The sequence below is a fragment of the Geotrypetes seraphini genome, chromosome 3 (genome assembly GCF_902459505.1).
Source record: "Geotrypetes seraphini chromosome 3, aGeoSer1.1, whole genome shotgun sequence".
In the NCBI taxonomy this organism is placed as follows: domain Eukaryota; kingdom Metazoa; phylum Chordata; class Amphibia; order Gymnophiona; family Dermophiidae; genus Geotrypetes; species Geotrypetes seraphini.
Window position 1 is genome coordinate 153,645 of NC_047086.1, and position 15,894 is coordinate 169,538.

General features: G+C 44.2%; 1 protein-coding gene across 5 annotated transcripts in view; it reads right to left on the reverse strand.

Moving 5' to 3' along the window:
- The window catches only part of GTF3C2 (general transcription factor IIIC subunit 2), a 357,778-nt gene that overhangs the window by 60,860 nt on the left and 281,024 nt on the right, over nt 1–15,894 (reverse strand). For all 5 annotated transcript variants that reach the window (XM_033936535.1, XM_033936537.1, XM_033936536.1 and 2 more), the window contains one exon: nt 14,255–14,342. In XM_033936535.1, coding sequence (XP_033792426.1) covers nt 14,255–14,342 — 88 coding nt within the window. The remainder of the gene's footprint in view (nt 1–14,254; nt 14,343–15,894) is intronic.

Consider the following 15,894-nt stretch of genomic DNA (forward strand, 5'->3'; position numbering starts at 1 on the left):
CTACCATCTTGCCTGCAACCGATGTCAAACTGACCGGCCTATAGTTTCCCGGGTCTCCTCTTGACCCTTTTTTAAAGATAGGTGTAACATTTGCTATCTTCCAGTCCTCCGGGATCTCTCCAGTTTTTAAGGATAGGTTGCAAACTTGTTGGAGTATTCCTGCTATCTCATTTCTTAGTTCTTTTAGTACCCTAGGGTGGATACCGTCCGGGCCTGGTGATTTGTCGCTTTTCAATCTATCTATCTGTTAGAGGACATCCTCATGGCTCACCTCTATTGTTGACAGTTTTTCTTCTTGGTCTCCATGGAAGATCACGTCGGGTTGTGGTACACTGGATGTGTCCTCGCTTGTGAAGACTGACAAGAAAAATTTGTTTAACCTGTCGGCTACCTCTTTTTCCTCCTTTATCACTCCCTTTCTGTCTCCATAGACTTGAAGGAGCGGGTCAGTAGAGTGGCAGTATAATTAAGGGGGTCAGTAGACTTAAAGGGGTGGGTCAATAGAGTGGGCAGACTTGATGGGCTATAGCCCTTATCTGCCGTCATCTTTCTATGTTTCAAAGCTCAAACTATATGTCAATCCACATATGTAGTATATGTGATTGTCTGTCCTCGCAATAAAATCTACATATGCAGGCCGTACAATCAGAACTATGCAAGTACATTTAAGTGAACATCATAGTAGGTGCAATACTAAAACTATCAAAACCACTAAGGTGACTCATTTTATGGAAGCACAACACCAGTTTGAACAAATTTGCTGGTTTATTATTAAACAGATATACGATTCAGCCATTGGAGGTAGTACTGCCCGATTCACGATTCACTTTGGGTGAATTGATTCGAATTGATTTTTTTTTTTTTTTTTTAATCGGCCTAGCTGATTCAGTGACCCAGGGTTTCTCACTGCTCATTGGGGGTATGCGGGCTGACCGCTGCTGCTGCTCCCTGCCCACTTTCCACTGCAACTCCAGAAAGGTAAGGGGCAGCGATTGCACGCCGCCGGCCCACAGTCCTTCCCCCAACATCAGTTCTGACATCGGAGAGAAGGTCCGGGCCAGCCAATCGCTGCTTGGCTGGCCTGGACCTTCTCTCCGACGTCAGAATTGATGTCAGGGGAAGGACTGTGGGCCGGTGGCGTGCAATCGCTGACCCTTACCTTCCTGGAGTTGCGGCGAGCCGGGGGGAGAGGAGGAGGAATCGATGGCAGGTAGGCAGGATTTGGTGCGGCAGGAAAGGGGCACTAACTTACATAGAAGGAAGGAGGGAGGGAAGGGGGCACTAACTAACATGGGAAGGGAGCGAGGAAGGAAGGAAAGATAGATAGATAGAATGCACAGTCAGAAGGAAGTGCAACCAGAGACTCTGATTGTCCAGTTGATGGTACTACCCCAGCTGGACTACTGCAACTCAGCATACTTGGGGGATCAACTCCACTCTAGTTCACAAACGTCAGCTCATTCAAAACATAGTTGTCAGACTTATCTTCACCTAAAGAAATATGATTCGATCTCAGCCTTCCTCAAACAACTACACTGGCTACCAATTTCATCGCGAATACTCTTCAAAATATAATAATAACAGTTTATATACCACAATACCGTTAAGTTCTATGCGGTTTACAAAAGATTAGTGGAGTACAAGTTGAGTTGACGTACAAGTTGAGTTAACTTAAGGGATGTGGGAACAATGGGGAGAAAGGGCAAGAGAGGGGAAAGAGAGAAGTGGGTCAGCTGTCTAGGTATTTCAGGAATAGGTGAGTTTTGAGGCGTTTCCTGAATACCTCATAAGTGGTGGGCAATAGGAGTTGTTCTAGGTCTTTACCCCATAGAGCAGCCTGATGTGAGAGAAGATGCTCATGGTGTTTTTTTAGTTTGCATCCTCTAACCGGGGGAGAAACGAAGTGCGAGTAGGAGTTTCTCTTGCGTTTGTTGGCTGAGAAGGAGAATAGGTCAGTGATGTATTTAGGGGTTAGACCGTAGAAAACTTTAAAACAGAGGCAGGCGAACTTAAACTTTACACGAGCTTCCATCGGCAGCTAGTGTAGCTGTTTGAAGTATGGCGTCATGTGATCGAACTTCTTTAGACCGAAGATTATGCATCCTACACTACATAATCCATGGCAACTCGGCCACTCCTCTCACCCAACTATTCTCAAGGGTTTGGTCTACCTCCAGGAGACTCATAAACAGAATACAGTTAAATCTACCTTCTACAAAAAATCTCCATTACAGGTGTTTGTTCCATGCTTACATTCATAGAAGTAAAAACCTGGAATAACCTGCCAGAAATGATCAGAAAAGAAAAACATAACATTCCGGAAAAACCTGAAAACCTACCTCTGACAGCTGAAACTACTTGACTTCTCAGAAATGAATCTTCCCACCTCTTTCGCTAGATGAGCTCCTAGACAAATATGATTTGTAGCCCCCCTCTTACCCACCCCCCCTTTCAAGGCCCCCCTTTTTTCCCTCCTCCTGATCCCCTTTCAACCCCTCTGAATGTCACCTAGAGCCTGAATAAGTATGTGTGACACACAAATAGAAGATCAGATTAGAAATCAACAGACAACAACGATATGAAAAATGATTTTATTTTCTGTTTTGTGATTACAATATGTCAGATTTGAAATGTGTATCTCTGCCAGAGCTGGTGTTAGACCGCAAACGTGAACTAGGCTCTAAAAGAGAGAGGAAAAGTCCTTTTTGTTTGCTTATTTTGTTTACACCAGTTTGGGTGGTGACGCGTCAAAACCACGCGAGACAATCATGCGCAGACAAAGCTGGGCCGATAATCGCGCGCAGGATATCAGCATGCCAAATTTAAACTCAATTTGAAAGCGCTCCGAGGGGGTGTGGGGGGGGGCCCCACTTAACTTAGTAGTGCTGGCGCTGCCGTTAGGGTGGTGGGGTGAACCCCATCACATAAGAGGAAACTGAACTTTTTCCCTAAAAAATAGGGAAAAAGCCTGTTTTCTCTATAATGGGGGGTTCCCCCCCACAACATCCCCTCATCAGCAGCGCCAGCACTACTAAGTTAAGTGCGGTGGTTCCCCCCCCAGAACCCCTCAGAGCACTTTCAAATTGAGTTTATATCTGGAGCGCTGATATCCTGTGCGCAACTGTCGGCCCGGCTTTGTCTGCGCGCTGCTTTAATTATGAACCTTGTGGGTAGGAGAGGGCAAAGGGGGTAAAGAGGCTATAAAAGGGGTGAAGAAGCTATAAAATAAACCCACCAGGATGTTTGAAAAAACCCCACCCAATTGGGCAGGAAAATCGAATTGAAAAATCAATTCAACTGGCTGAATCGAATCAAAATTTTTTTTCCTGAATTGTGCAGCTCTAATTGGAGGTGACAAACAACAATGCCTGGCAACAAGGGACCAGTTTTGGATTTATCATTAGAACACAGTGGGACTTTGGGGCCTTAATGAAAACACTGAGAGGAATGCAATCATTTAATTTTTCATTCTTTATTTCTTATTTAGAGTTTGTGCAGACATATAAAGTTAATTCAAGACATCATAAAGTTGGGCACTTGCCCACATTTTCAAGGAGTTTTAAGCTTTAGCAGCTTTTCCATAAAAATACACTGTTTCCTTTATGGCATTTCAATATATCACAGATAGTTTGAAGCCGTTTCTCTCCAAAAGGCAGTTGCATTTAATCCTCAATGAAAGCCTTGAAACGGCGCTATATGTGGGTGGAGGGATGGTGGGAGTTTGAGTTGTGCACATGTGTGAGTTTCTGGATTATGCTGCTATGATCTTTTACTTGCACCTTTTTCTTGAAAACTTTAATAAAAACATTTAAATATATAAAAGATTCCGGCGCTATAATAAAGATAAGTGGTTTATTTTTGAAACACAATCATGATGGTGTTTTTGTTAGCAAATTGCAGCATTTAATTTTGTTTCACTAGGAGTGTAGTTCTCCTTTTGTTTAATCACTATTTTCATGGAGATTTATTACTCATATACAGAGGAACAAAATAATGTGAATTGTATAGTGACAACGGAACTCAGTGAAGCTCACTATTGTCTCAGTGCCTGGTGTGCACTCACAATCACTGAAACCTCCTCTTTCCCAAAAAATATTTATTATCATGGGAGACCCATCTTCCAAGTGATACTTTCTTGTTTAGGAGAGTTTGTGTCTGAGTGGATTTTTGTCTCTCTCCTATTTCTGGTTTATTTTAGATTACCAGCATAAGAGCAGTACTTTAAGAGCTGGCTCCATGCAACCATGCAAGAGAAGCATACCAACTCTGCAAGCCCGTGGGAAGGAGTAGCAAAAGGGACTGATTAACAGCAAATGAACCACTCAGCAACATTGGTTCTTTCTCATCTCCCTAACAGCAGCTTAAACAGTCAAAGAAGCAAAGAGGAGCTGGTGCTGCTGAATAACAGCAGAAGCTTATAGCCTATAAATAAGAAGACTGAAATTACCTTGACATATCTTGTGATGCTGCTGTCCATTCAGTTTTGAAGAAACATTTTCAACTATGTTTTTTTGTTTTGGCTGAAACCAAACTTGGGGTCAAAGTTTGCCACTTGGTTTTGCTAAAACTGGCCTCGTCCCTCCCCCTGAGCAACATCCACTCTCTCCTCCTGCAACCAGAGAGAGCTCTCTTCCCCTTCACTCCCATGACCAGGCACAGCCTCCCTCCTAGACCTACACGTGAGCCCAACCAAGGGCCTACCTTAAACCCTCGTGATCTAAGTGGTGTAACAGGTGGAGGAGCGATCCCCCGTCATTTCTGCCCCTACTGTCTCTGCCATCAAGATGTAAAACTGCAGCTGAAGATTATAGCAGCCATTTCAAGATTGGAGCTGGCATAGGCAGGAATGATTCACACATTTATATGCTCACCGACTTTGCAAAGATGGCTGCCATTGTTCAAATCCTGATTTTATACCAGGAAACATGTTAAAGGCATTACTGAAATCCAAGTAGACTATATCCAGTGCATGTCCACTATCTACATGGGCTCTCTTAGAGAAAGGTAGAGATAATAGTTACTGTGGATGGGCAGACTATATAGGCTATTTGGCCTTTATCTGCTATCATGTTTCTATATTTCAATTCTGTGGTCAATCAGATTTGTTTGGCATAATTTTCCTTTGGTGAAACCATGTTGCCTCAGGTCTTGCAACCTGTTGGATTCCAGGAAACTCACTTTCCTTTCCTTGAGCAGCGCCTCCATTACCTTTCCAACTACCGAAGTAGGGCTAACTGGCCTATGGTTTCCTGCCTCTTCTCTGTCTCCACTTTTGTATAGAGGGACCATATCTGCTCTTCTCCACTCCTGTAGAACTTCCCAGTCTCCAAGGATGTATTATACAAATTTTTGAGGATCCACAGAACCTCTCTCAAGATTCTGGATGGATCCAATTCAGCCTCAAATTCTTCTTCCAATTTTTTACAATCCTCTTAGGTTTGACAACTTTGTCTCATCAGTAAATTTAATTATCTCACAAGTTATTTCCTTCTATAAATCATTGATAAGTATGTTAAAAAGCAGCTGTCACAACACAGACCCCTGGGCAACCTCACAATTTACCTTTCTCTATCTTTTAACCAATTCTTAATCCATAATAAAAAGATAAAGGCCAAATGGCCCATCTGGTCTGCCCATCCACAGTAACCATAAGAGCTTACGAACAGTCTTACTAGATCAGACAAATGGTCCATCTATCCCAGTATCCCGTCTTTACGGAGACCAATTCAAGTACCTGGCAAAAAACAAAACAGTAGCAGCATTCCATGCCACCGATCCAGGGCAAGCAGTGGTTTCATACTGGACTCAGTGCTTACAATTGGGGAAAGTGTTTCTGATGTTACAGTGGGTGATCATCTGGCATCCAGTGATCACTGCATGGTATGGTTTAATATTAAGATGGGTAGAGAGCAGTGTTCCCGCTAAGCTGCGCTGGCGCACAAAATATTACATCGCAGCGCACAAGTTTCTCGTCACAGCGCACACACGCGTCGCAAAGGTAAGGGGAGGCTGGGGGAGGAATCGGACGTCGGGGTGGGGGTTTGGTTTCCGACCCTGGCGGTGGAGACATCTAACCTCGGCCTGCCCCGGAACTCTTACTGCAACAGTGACTTCCTGTTCCTGCCTAGACGGGCAGCTGCTGCAGTAAGAGTTCCGGGGCAGGCTGACTGGTTAGACGTCTCCACTGATGGATACAGCGCCGCCGCTATAACATTTAAAATAATAGCGATCGGGGGGGGGGGGGGGGGGAAGGTGCGGGGAAGTCCGGAGCTGCAGGGCCGGCGTTAGAGGGAGTAAGAGTTGATGGTGCTGCAGGGTCCCGCGGGGGGAGGGAGGAAGAAAAAAGAGGAACCGAAGCATGGCAATTTTGGGGGAGCAGGTGTGGGGAAGTCCCGCGATGACTCATCTGCTGGCTCTGCTCTGGAAGAAGTAAGTTACGTCGGAGGGGGTGGACCCGGCAGACACAATCATTGCGGGACTTTGCCGCAACTCCCTGTGTCTGCCGGGCCCACCCCCTCCAACGTAACTTACTTCTTCCAGAGCAGAGCCAGCAGACGAGTCATCGTGGGCCCTTCCAGCATGCAGCTGCTGAGTCCGCTCTAGAGCAAGTACGTCAGAGTGGGGTGGATTGGCAGCAGGCAGCTACAATCATCGCGGGACCTTGCTGCATGAAGGGAGAGAAAGGAGCAGGACTGCTGGAATGGAAGAGTGGTGGAGGGAAAGAAAGGGGGCAGGGTGGTATGGAAGGGTGGTGCTGATGGAATTGATGTACAGAGAAAGGAGAGAGACATAAGGGGGAAGGATATTGGAGGGAAAGAAAGGGGGAAGATGCTGATTGAAGAGGGGTGGATGGAGGGAGAAAGGGCAGACATTGGATGGTAGTGGGGAACCTATGCTGGATGGAAGTGCAGATGGGAGAGATAAGGGAGCAAATGCCAGAAGGAAATGGGAGGAGAGAAAGAGGGGAGCAGATGCTGGATGATAAGTGGACAGAGAGAGGAGAAGGTACTAGATGGAAGGGTTGGAGAAAGAGGGTATATGATGGAAGGAGGGGATAAATAAAAGGAGGACACATGATGGGGAGAAAAGGATTGAGTTAGGGAAACACTGGAGGGGTGAGGGAAAGAGGTGGCAAGCTTTAGGTAGACAGTAAAAAAGAACATTGATGAGAGAGTAGTAAGAACATAATCTAGACAGATGCAGAAAATAAATTGAAAAGGGAAATGAGGGAAAAAAGGGAAAGGGATTGCAGAGGAGAGGTGTGGGAGAGGGAAGGAGAGGAGAGAGATGCCAGACCAATGGGGGTGAAAGGAGAGATGGAAGGGGGAGGCATACAGTTTCTGGAAGGGGCATAGAAGGAGAGAAGATGCCATATAGGGGAAAAGAGACGGCAGACAGTGGATGGAAGGAAGAGAGTTACAAGAAGATGAGGAAAGCAGAAACCACAGAAGACAAAGGTAGAAAAAAATTTCTATTTATTTATTGCTTTAGGAGACATGTGTCACTGTTTCTGTGAAGCATTGTATGCAGAGTCCAGCTTCTTGCTGGTTCAATTTAACCTTTGTCTATGGGAGGGGTTAGTTTGTGATTACATATTCCATACTAGGCGAAGGTGTGTTCTGTGTGTTCGAAAGACATAGTTTTCTGTTAGGATTGACGGTGTAGGATTGATCTGTGTTGGTCTGGCTTGTTTAGTTTTACAATGGGTGTATTGATGTACTGTTCACTGCAATATGTAAGATGCTGCCTTTTCCTAGGTGACGTGTGACGTGTGGCTTGTTACTAAAAATCATGTTTTTCGTACAGATGGGGGGGGGGTGCCAAAAAATGATGGGCCCCGGGTGTTACATATGCTAGGTACATCACTGCATTATGTAAAGATACCAGAAAGCTGGAGAAGCAAAAACTTTAAGTAAATTGTTATTCTTCTAAGTTTTGAGTATTTAACCCTCCCACAATCTCATGGGCACTCATTTCAAGTTTCAAGTTTATTGAGATTTTGATTTAAACGCAATATCAAATATTTTCAATGTGTATAACAAAAATAAATTTTGGGAAATAAATAAAACCATTTGAACAATAAACATACAAACATATCCATAGATGATTAAAAATACATAAGGAGTACAAGGATAAACTACATTTGTTTACAAATGCGTCCTCCGTGCCTGCTCATAAATTTGTGGAATATGTAACTTGTCGCTCATGCATATTTTTTTTTGCACACACCTCATCAATCCTTAGAGGGAACATTGGTAGAGAGAGGGCTCATTCAAAAGCAAAGGTTCGAGATTTTAAAAAAACTAACTTTGTTCACATGGGGAATTGCATCAAGGAATTGTTATCTGGATGGGAACGTCTGAAAGGAGTGGAAATGTAATGGACAAAACTAAAAGGAGTCATTATAAGAGGGACAAACCTTTTTGTGAGGCAAGTAAGTAAAAGTAAGAGGAAAAGTAAGCCACTTTGGTTTCTCAAAAGTAGTAGCTGAGAAGGTAAGGAATAAGAGGTTAGCTTTTATAAACTACAAAATATCGCAGAAAGAAGAAGACAGGCATAAATATCTGGAAAAATCAAGAGAGGCTGGTTGTGTAGTCAGAAAAGCAGATATGCAAAATTAGCAGACACGGTAAAACGGGTAGACAAGACATTTTTTAGATATATTAGTGATAAGAAGTAGAGAATGACACGGGGGAAAAATTGGTCCCCGTCACCGCCCCGTCCCTGCAACCACCATCCCTGTCACCGCCCCGTCCCTGCGACCACCATCCCTGTCACCGCCCCGTCCCCGCGACCACTGTCCCCACCCCATCGCCATCACCGCAACCACTGTGCATGCCCCGTCCCCACGACTACTGTCCACTTCCTCCTTCCTAATGTGAGGAAATATGCACGATCACGGATCGCGTGGTCCAGAAGCACCCTCACGCCCGATCGCCGCGTCCTGCCATCTCCCTCCCTCCACCTCACCTTAGGTGCCTGACGAGTCTGACTTTAATTCTTCTCCCAGCCACATGCATTCGATAAGCCACGCGCACGGCTGCTTGAGCTGTTGAATCTTCTCCTCTGACCCTTTCTCAAGGGACCCTCGGCCACAAGAGGGCACCCGCTCAAACTCAGGGGCGGAAAATTTCATGGCGACACCAGAAAGTATTTCTTCACAGAGAGAGTGATTGATCATTGGAACAAGCTTCCAGTGCAGGTGATCGAGGCAGACATCGTGCCAGATTTTAAGAATAAATGGGATACCCATGTGGGATCCCTACGAGGGTCAAGATAAGGAAATTGGGTCATTAGGGCATCGACAGGGGGTGGGTAAGCAGAGTGGGCAGACTTGATGGGCTGTAGCCCTTTTCTGCCGTCATCTTCTATGTTTCTATGACCCAACTTCCTGTTTCCGGTTGCATCAGAGGAGATTCAACAATTCAAGCAGCTGCGCACGTGCAACTTATTGAAAGCGTGCTGGCTGGGAGAAGAATTAAACTCGGATTCGGCAAGCACCTGAGGTGAGGTGGAGGGAGGGAAATGGCAGAATGTGGGATGCGGCGACCAGGTGGGGGTGCTGGCTTCACTGCGGAGATGAGACCATTCACCACTCCACTGGGCAGTGAATGGCCTTGTCCCCGTCCTCGCAGTGACCACTAATTTTCTCTTCTCGTTTTGGCGGGTTACCCGCGGCTAGCCGTGGGTAACAACCACCGTGTCATTCTCTAATAAGAAGTGCAAAAGTGAGACTCAAAGGTGAAGGGGAGAAATATGTAGAAGCTGATAAAGAAATGCTTTTAAAACAGAATGGTGAAGTTTCTGGAATCCTGTGGATTTCTTTGACTGGGTGACCAGAGAATTGGATAGAGGGAGTGAGCTAGATGTGGTGTATTTAGATTTTAGCAAAGCCTTTGACAGTGTTCCATACAGATGTATAATAAATAAATTGAGTGTCCTCGGGATGGGTCTCAAAGTGACAGGTTGGGTCAAGGATTGGTTGAGTGGAAGGCGACAGAGGGTAGTGATCAATGGAGATCGCTCTAAGGAAAGGGATTTTACCAGTGGTGTGCCTCAAGGTTCTGTTCTTGGGCCTGTTCTTTTTATCATTTTTATAAACGATATTGCTGAAGGGATATCGGATAAGATTTGCCTCTTTGCGGACGATAGACACCCAGGATGGTGTGAATAACATGAAGTAAGACCTAACGAAGATTGATGAATGGTCTGAAATTTTGCAGCTAAAATTTAATGCTAAGAAATGCAAGCCCATGCATTTGGGCTGCAAAAACCTGAGGGAACGGTACAGTTTAGGGCAGGGATGTCCAACCTTTTAGTTTCCCTGGGCTGCATTGAAAGAAAAAAATTTGTCTGGGGCCGCACAAACACTAACGCTAGCTGATGAACAAAAAAAAAAAGGCAGAGCAGGTCCTAAATTTGCAATTACTAATATAAAAGATGTACATATCGAATAATAAACCTTCATTAAAGGGACACTGTAGAGAGGAACTCAAAAAAGCTGTAATACTTACCCTGACTGAGCGATCCTCTACATGTTCCGCTGATAGCATAAGCCTGGTTCTCCCATTCACTTTAACAGCTACAGTGAGCCTCTTCAGAGGCGAACCTCTGAAGAGCAGGGATGCTGAAGCAGCTGTCAGCTGCGCACGTGGAGGGTATTACTGCTTTTCTGGGTTCCTCTCCACAGTGTCCATTTAAAATTGTTTTTGATATTTTTTACTTTTTTTTTTAGTAATGTCTCCTTTAAAAACAGATACAACATACATAACTGAGGTGCAAGTCAATTGGCAATTTCATGTTATTAAAAATTACCTTTCCTTCTCAGTCTGCAGCCATCTAAAATGTGGAAAATCAACCACCCATCTTTCTGTCTCTTTCCGTCTGTACATCTTAGCTCCAATGCCAGAAAATTTACTTGCTGCTTTTGGTTTTTCTTGAACTGGGAAGTTTTTAATTACACTGCTATGTTGAGTGGGTCCTCACTTGTCATTAATTGCACATAGCAGGTTCCAAAAATCAGATTCAGTCACTTCCATGACCCTTCCTAGCTCACTCATAATTTATTAAGATTTGAAGAGGGTGTGAGAGCTGAGTTTGGAGAGCCTTGGTGAACTTAACATCCAATAAAGAGCAAAAAAGTTATTTATAATAAAAAAAAAAAATTTCCTGCAGCTGATTGTGATTTGTGATGGGGCAGTTCTGCAGCTGAGGAGTAGATTTCTTTCAATGAAATATTCATTAACATGCTTAGGGTCAACATGATGATGGCTCCATGTTACTGAATATCTCATAGGCTGCTGTTATTTACAAATTTGTAAAAAAAACCTTAATCTCACTGAAACAAATCTACCCCTCACCTGCAGAACTGCCCCATCACAAATCACACCTTGGCTACCAATTCAGCACGAGGCAGAAAGAGGAATGTAAAGCAATATTTAAAAGTCAGGATATTGGTCCACTTTAAGATTAGCCATTCTAAATGTAAAATTATTCTTGATTGCCCCTCACTCAGGTCCACATCACCGACTACACATGCACAGTACAGGCAGTCCCTGGGTTAGGAACGGGTTCCATTTTTTAAACCATTCTTAATTTGAATTTGTATGTAACTCTGATCCTAGTATTTTTCCCACCTTCTCCACATCCTTGAGGCCCCTCTTACATCCCTTTCTATCCATCCTACTGTTCCCACCACATCCAACATTACTGCCTCTCATCTCTCTTTCCCATGTATCTTTACCTCACTCCTTTCCCACCACCATGTTCATTAATTCGGAAGGGGTAAAATGCAGACCTCACGGACCTTAACTTCATTTATTGACAGCTGAGATTTCAGATTTCATGTCTGCAGGTCCGCGTTTTAGCCCCTCATTCCACCGCTGTAAATCTGTGATGACGGTCTTAATAATAATTAATTTGAGGACACACTTCAGCTAAGGGAGGTCTGCCTTTTACCCCAGAGCTACAGCCAGAAAATGTATTTCTGCTTGGTTTCAGCCAGTCGCCCCCGTCCTCTTGGAGCACACTACCCAGACCCTTATCCAAGCTCTCATAACCTCACGCTTAGATTACTGCAATCTTATGCCTAACTGGTATCCCTCAGTAACGCCTCTCCCCCTTGCAATCTGTGCAAAACTCTGCTGCGCATCTCATCTTCTACTAACCTCGCTATGCTCATGTCACCCCTCTCCTTAAGTCACTTCACTGGCACCCTATCTGTCATCACATACAGTTCAAGATCTTATTGCTGACCTATAAGTGTGTTCATTCTGCTGCCCCTCAATATCTCTCCTCACTTCTCTCACCTTATACACCTCTCAGAGAACTCCATTCCTTAGTTAAGTCACTCTTAGCGTTACCCTTCTCCTTCATTGCCAATTCCAGACTTTCGTTCCTTTCATCTAGCTGCCCCATATGTCAAGCCCCTATCCTTCCCTTGTTTAAAAGCAGACTGAAACCCCACCTTTTTGTTATAGCTTTCAATCCTTAACCCTACTCCTCTGCCCTCCAACCCAGCCAACTGATTAACCCTTCCCCTTAACTGTATCCATGAAATCCTGTTTGTCTGTCTTGCCTGTTTAGATTGTAAGCTTTTTTGAGCAAGGACTGTTTTCTTACTCTTTGTGACTTTGTACAGCGCTGCGTGCATCCGGTAGTGCTATAGAAATATTTACTAGTAGTAGTAGTAGTTCTTGAACACAGATCAGCAGGGCCCAAGACAGCTACCCTAACCTCCAGGCTACTTTGGTAACTTGAGGTTCATGAGGGCCGCATTTTATCTCTTCCCCCAATAATTCTCTCTCCCTCCCTAAGCCCAACAATTCTCCTCTTTCTTCATCTCCCCATCATCTCTTTTTCCCTCTCTGACACCCAATTCTCAATTTCTATTCTCTCACTCCCTCCATTCTTCCATCCTATGGCCATGCTCCCCTACCTCCTTCCCTTCATTCTATGTCCCAAGTTCATGTCCCCTCCCTTCCTTCTGTGCCTCCCTCCGGCGAGTATTTACCTTCTGGCCAGCTCCCTTGATGCAATAATTTTTCTGGTCAAAGCTGCAGGCGGTGGTTACTGGATCTTCACGCGATCGGCGACTTCCTTCTGTGCCTCGGCGAGTGTTTTATTTTATGGCCGTCAGCAATCCGCGCCTGAACTAGAAGCGTTCCCTTCCTTCTTTGCCTCCCAGCGACTGTTTACTTTATGGCCTGCTCCCTTGCTGCAGTCCTCCGCGTGCGTCGTCGGCTCCAATGATTCGCGGTTGCTTCAAAAAGCCTTCTCACATTCCCTTACTTCTTTGTCTCCCGGCAAGTGTTATTTTAAGGTCGGCTCCCTTGATGCAGTCCTGCGCGTGATTCACGGCTGCTTCCAAAGCCTTCTCTCTGACATTGTGACGTCAGAGGAACGCTTCTGACACAGCTATAGATCGTGCACGAGGAGTCAACGCCGCACGCAGTGGATTGCAGCAAGGGAGCCAACCTTAAAATAAACACTCACCGGGAGACATAGAAGTAAGGGAAGGTAAGGGAATGTGAGAAGGCTTTTTAAAGCAGTCGTGAATCGATCATGAGGATCTGGGCAGAAAACTAAATACCTGCTGGATGGAGGCACAGAAGGGAGGGAGGAAGAAGCTTGGGCCGCACGAAACTCCTTGCGGGGCCGCATGCGGCCCGCGAGCCATGGGTTGGACACCCCTGGTTTAGGGGGTGAAGAAATGCGCATGACAGAAGAGTAGGATTTGGGTGTGATTGTATGTGATGATCTTAAGGTGGCCAAACAGATTGAAAAGGATGCTAGGTTGCATAGAGAGAGGTATGGCCAATAGGAAAAAGGAGGTATTGATGCCTCTGTGTAAGACTCTGGTGAGACCTCATTTAGAATACTGTGTGCAATTCTGGAGGCCATACCTTGAAAAAGATATAAAAAGGATGGAGTCGGTCCAGAGGAAGGCTACTAAAATGGTGTGTGGTCTTCGTGATGGGGACAGACTTAAAGAGGGGAGATATGATAGAGACGTTTAAATACCTATGTGGCATAAATGCGCATCAACTGAGTTTCTTTCATTTGAAAGGAAGGTCTGGAATGAGAGGGCATAGGATGAAGTTAAGAGGTGATAGGCTCTGGAATAATCTAAGGAAATACTTTTTTACAGAAAGAGTGGTAGATGCGTGGAAGTGTCTCCCGGTAGAAATGCCTTTTTAAATGGCTATACAATTTTAACATCATTGCCCACCTCCCACAACAAACACCACCTTACCCATACAGTTGCTTTCCTTGGGGCAATAAAAAAGGCCTTGAACCCAAGATAGCCAGCATCCAGGTAGTGAATTCCACAAACTCCATAACTAAAACAATCAATAGAGAACAATTAGATGTACACCAACAGGAAAAGACATTTCTGCTTAAATATTCTCTTGCTATAGTCCTTGTTTGCATACTTTGAATGTGACTGAAATTAAAATGGGGCTTCCTGAGATGCTCACTCTGCACACAGATTACTTTCTTCGCAACTATCGTTTAATGATGCTTGACCTCTCTGATCCCTGAAAAATCTATAGAAACTCACATTCTTTATTTACTAGTCCATTAATTCATGGAAATAAGACAGATCTAAAGCAATCTAACAGGAAGCTGGGAACAAGCATCACTGGAAATAGAAAATACTATAGGTCCAAGTGAAAAAGGCCTTTTCTAATTCTCGCTTGCTGGGATTAGACCACCTCAGTTAGATGGATAAAGAACTGAAAAAACAAACCTGCCAACTATGTACTGAATTTATTTCGTCATTCACTTTATTCTATTTTAATGCCAATAATTTTTTGTTTTAAGAGAATAGCTCAGAACAGATTCCATATAACAACAAAATAGGAAGCCATTAACAGTTGTCTATGAAATTCTTACAGACAGAATGTGCAGGCACTTTCTACGTTCATGGGGGTAGAAACAGTTTGGCTATATAAAGCTCTTTTATCCCTCAAATTTATAAAGTGAGAAATAAGAATACAGAATTACTTTACAGTGCTTTCTTGCTATTCACACATCCAATATTCACGATTTCGCTTATCTGTGGGTATGCAAATTGCGACTTCTATCTGCACAACAGTGTTTGTGTATTCACAGACCTGTGCATTTATGTTTCAAATGTTTTTATTGAGCTTATACAAATTACCAAAAGGAGACGATGTACTTACCCTGGTAAGCACATTTCCAGTAGATAGACAGCCAGGTTGTGTTCCTATGGACGTGTGCCTATGCAAAGGAATCCACTCTAGATTTTCTTTCTGTGTCTCTCCTGTACTTCACTGGGCTCCTTAGCTCCACCTACAATTAGTACCCAAGCACCGGGAGCCACCAAATAAAAGTGAAGTAGAGGCACCCTTGGTAAAGAAATAAAGAAAGAACTGTTCAGCTCAAAATATAACATGAAAACATCAACTACAACCAGCCAACAAGGAGCCCAGTGAAGTACAGGAGACACACGGAAAGAAAATCCAGCATGGATGCCTTCTGCACAGGCACGCGGCCACCGGAACACAACCCGGCTGTCACCTATTGCACTGGAAACAGCCAATATAAAAGTAAACACAAAGGCAGAACAATATACAAAATGCAGTATGATACAATTAACAAAATAAGTATTTGGTGGAAGGCCTGAACACTCATAGCCTACCACCTCAACAAATATCACCAAAGAACTCTAAACTATCCACAACCTGTCTTAACCCAGACTTTCCCCACTCCCCCATCCTTCCACTTCATATGCAGAACAAAGCCTTATAGGTGTAGAGTTATCAAAATTCACAAGTGGACATCATTAATAACCAAATTCTGAGCTTGTGATGGGAGAGCCTGAATGTAGGGTTACCAAATAGTCTGTTAAATTAGCATCTTGTGCCT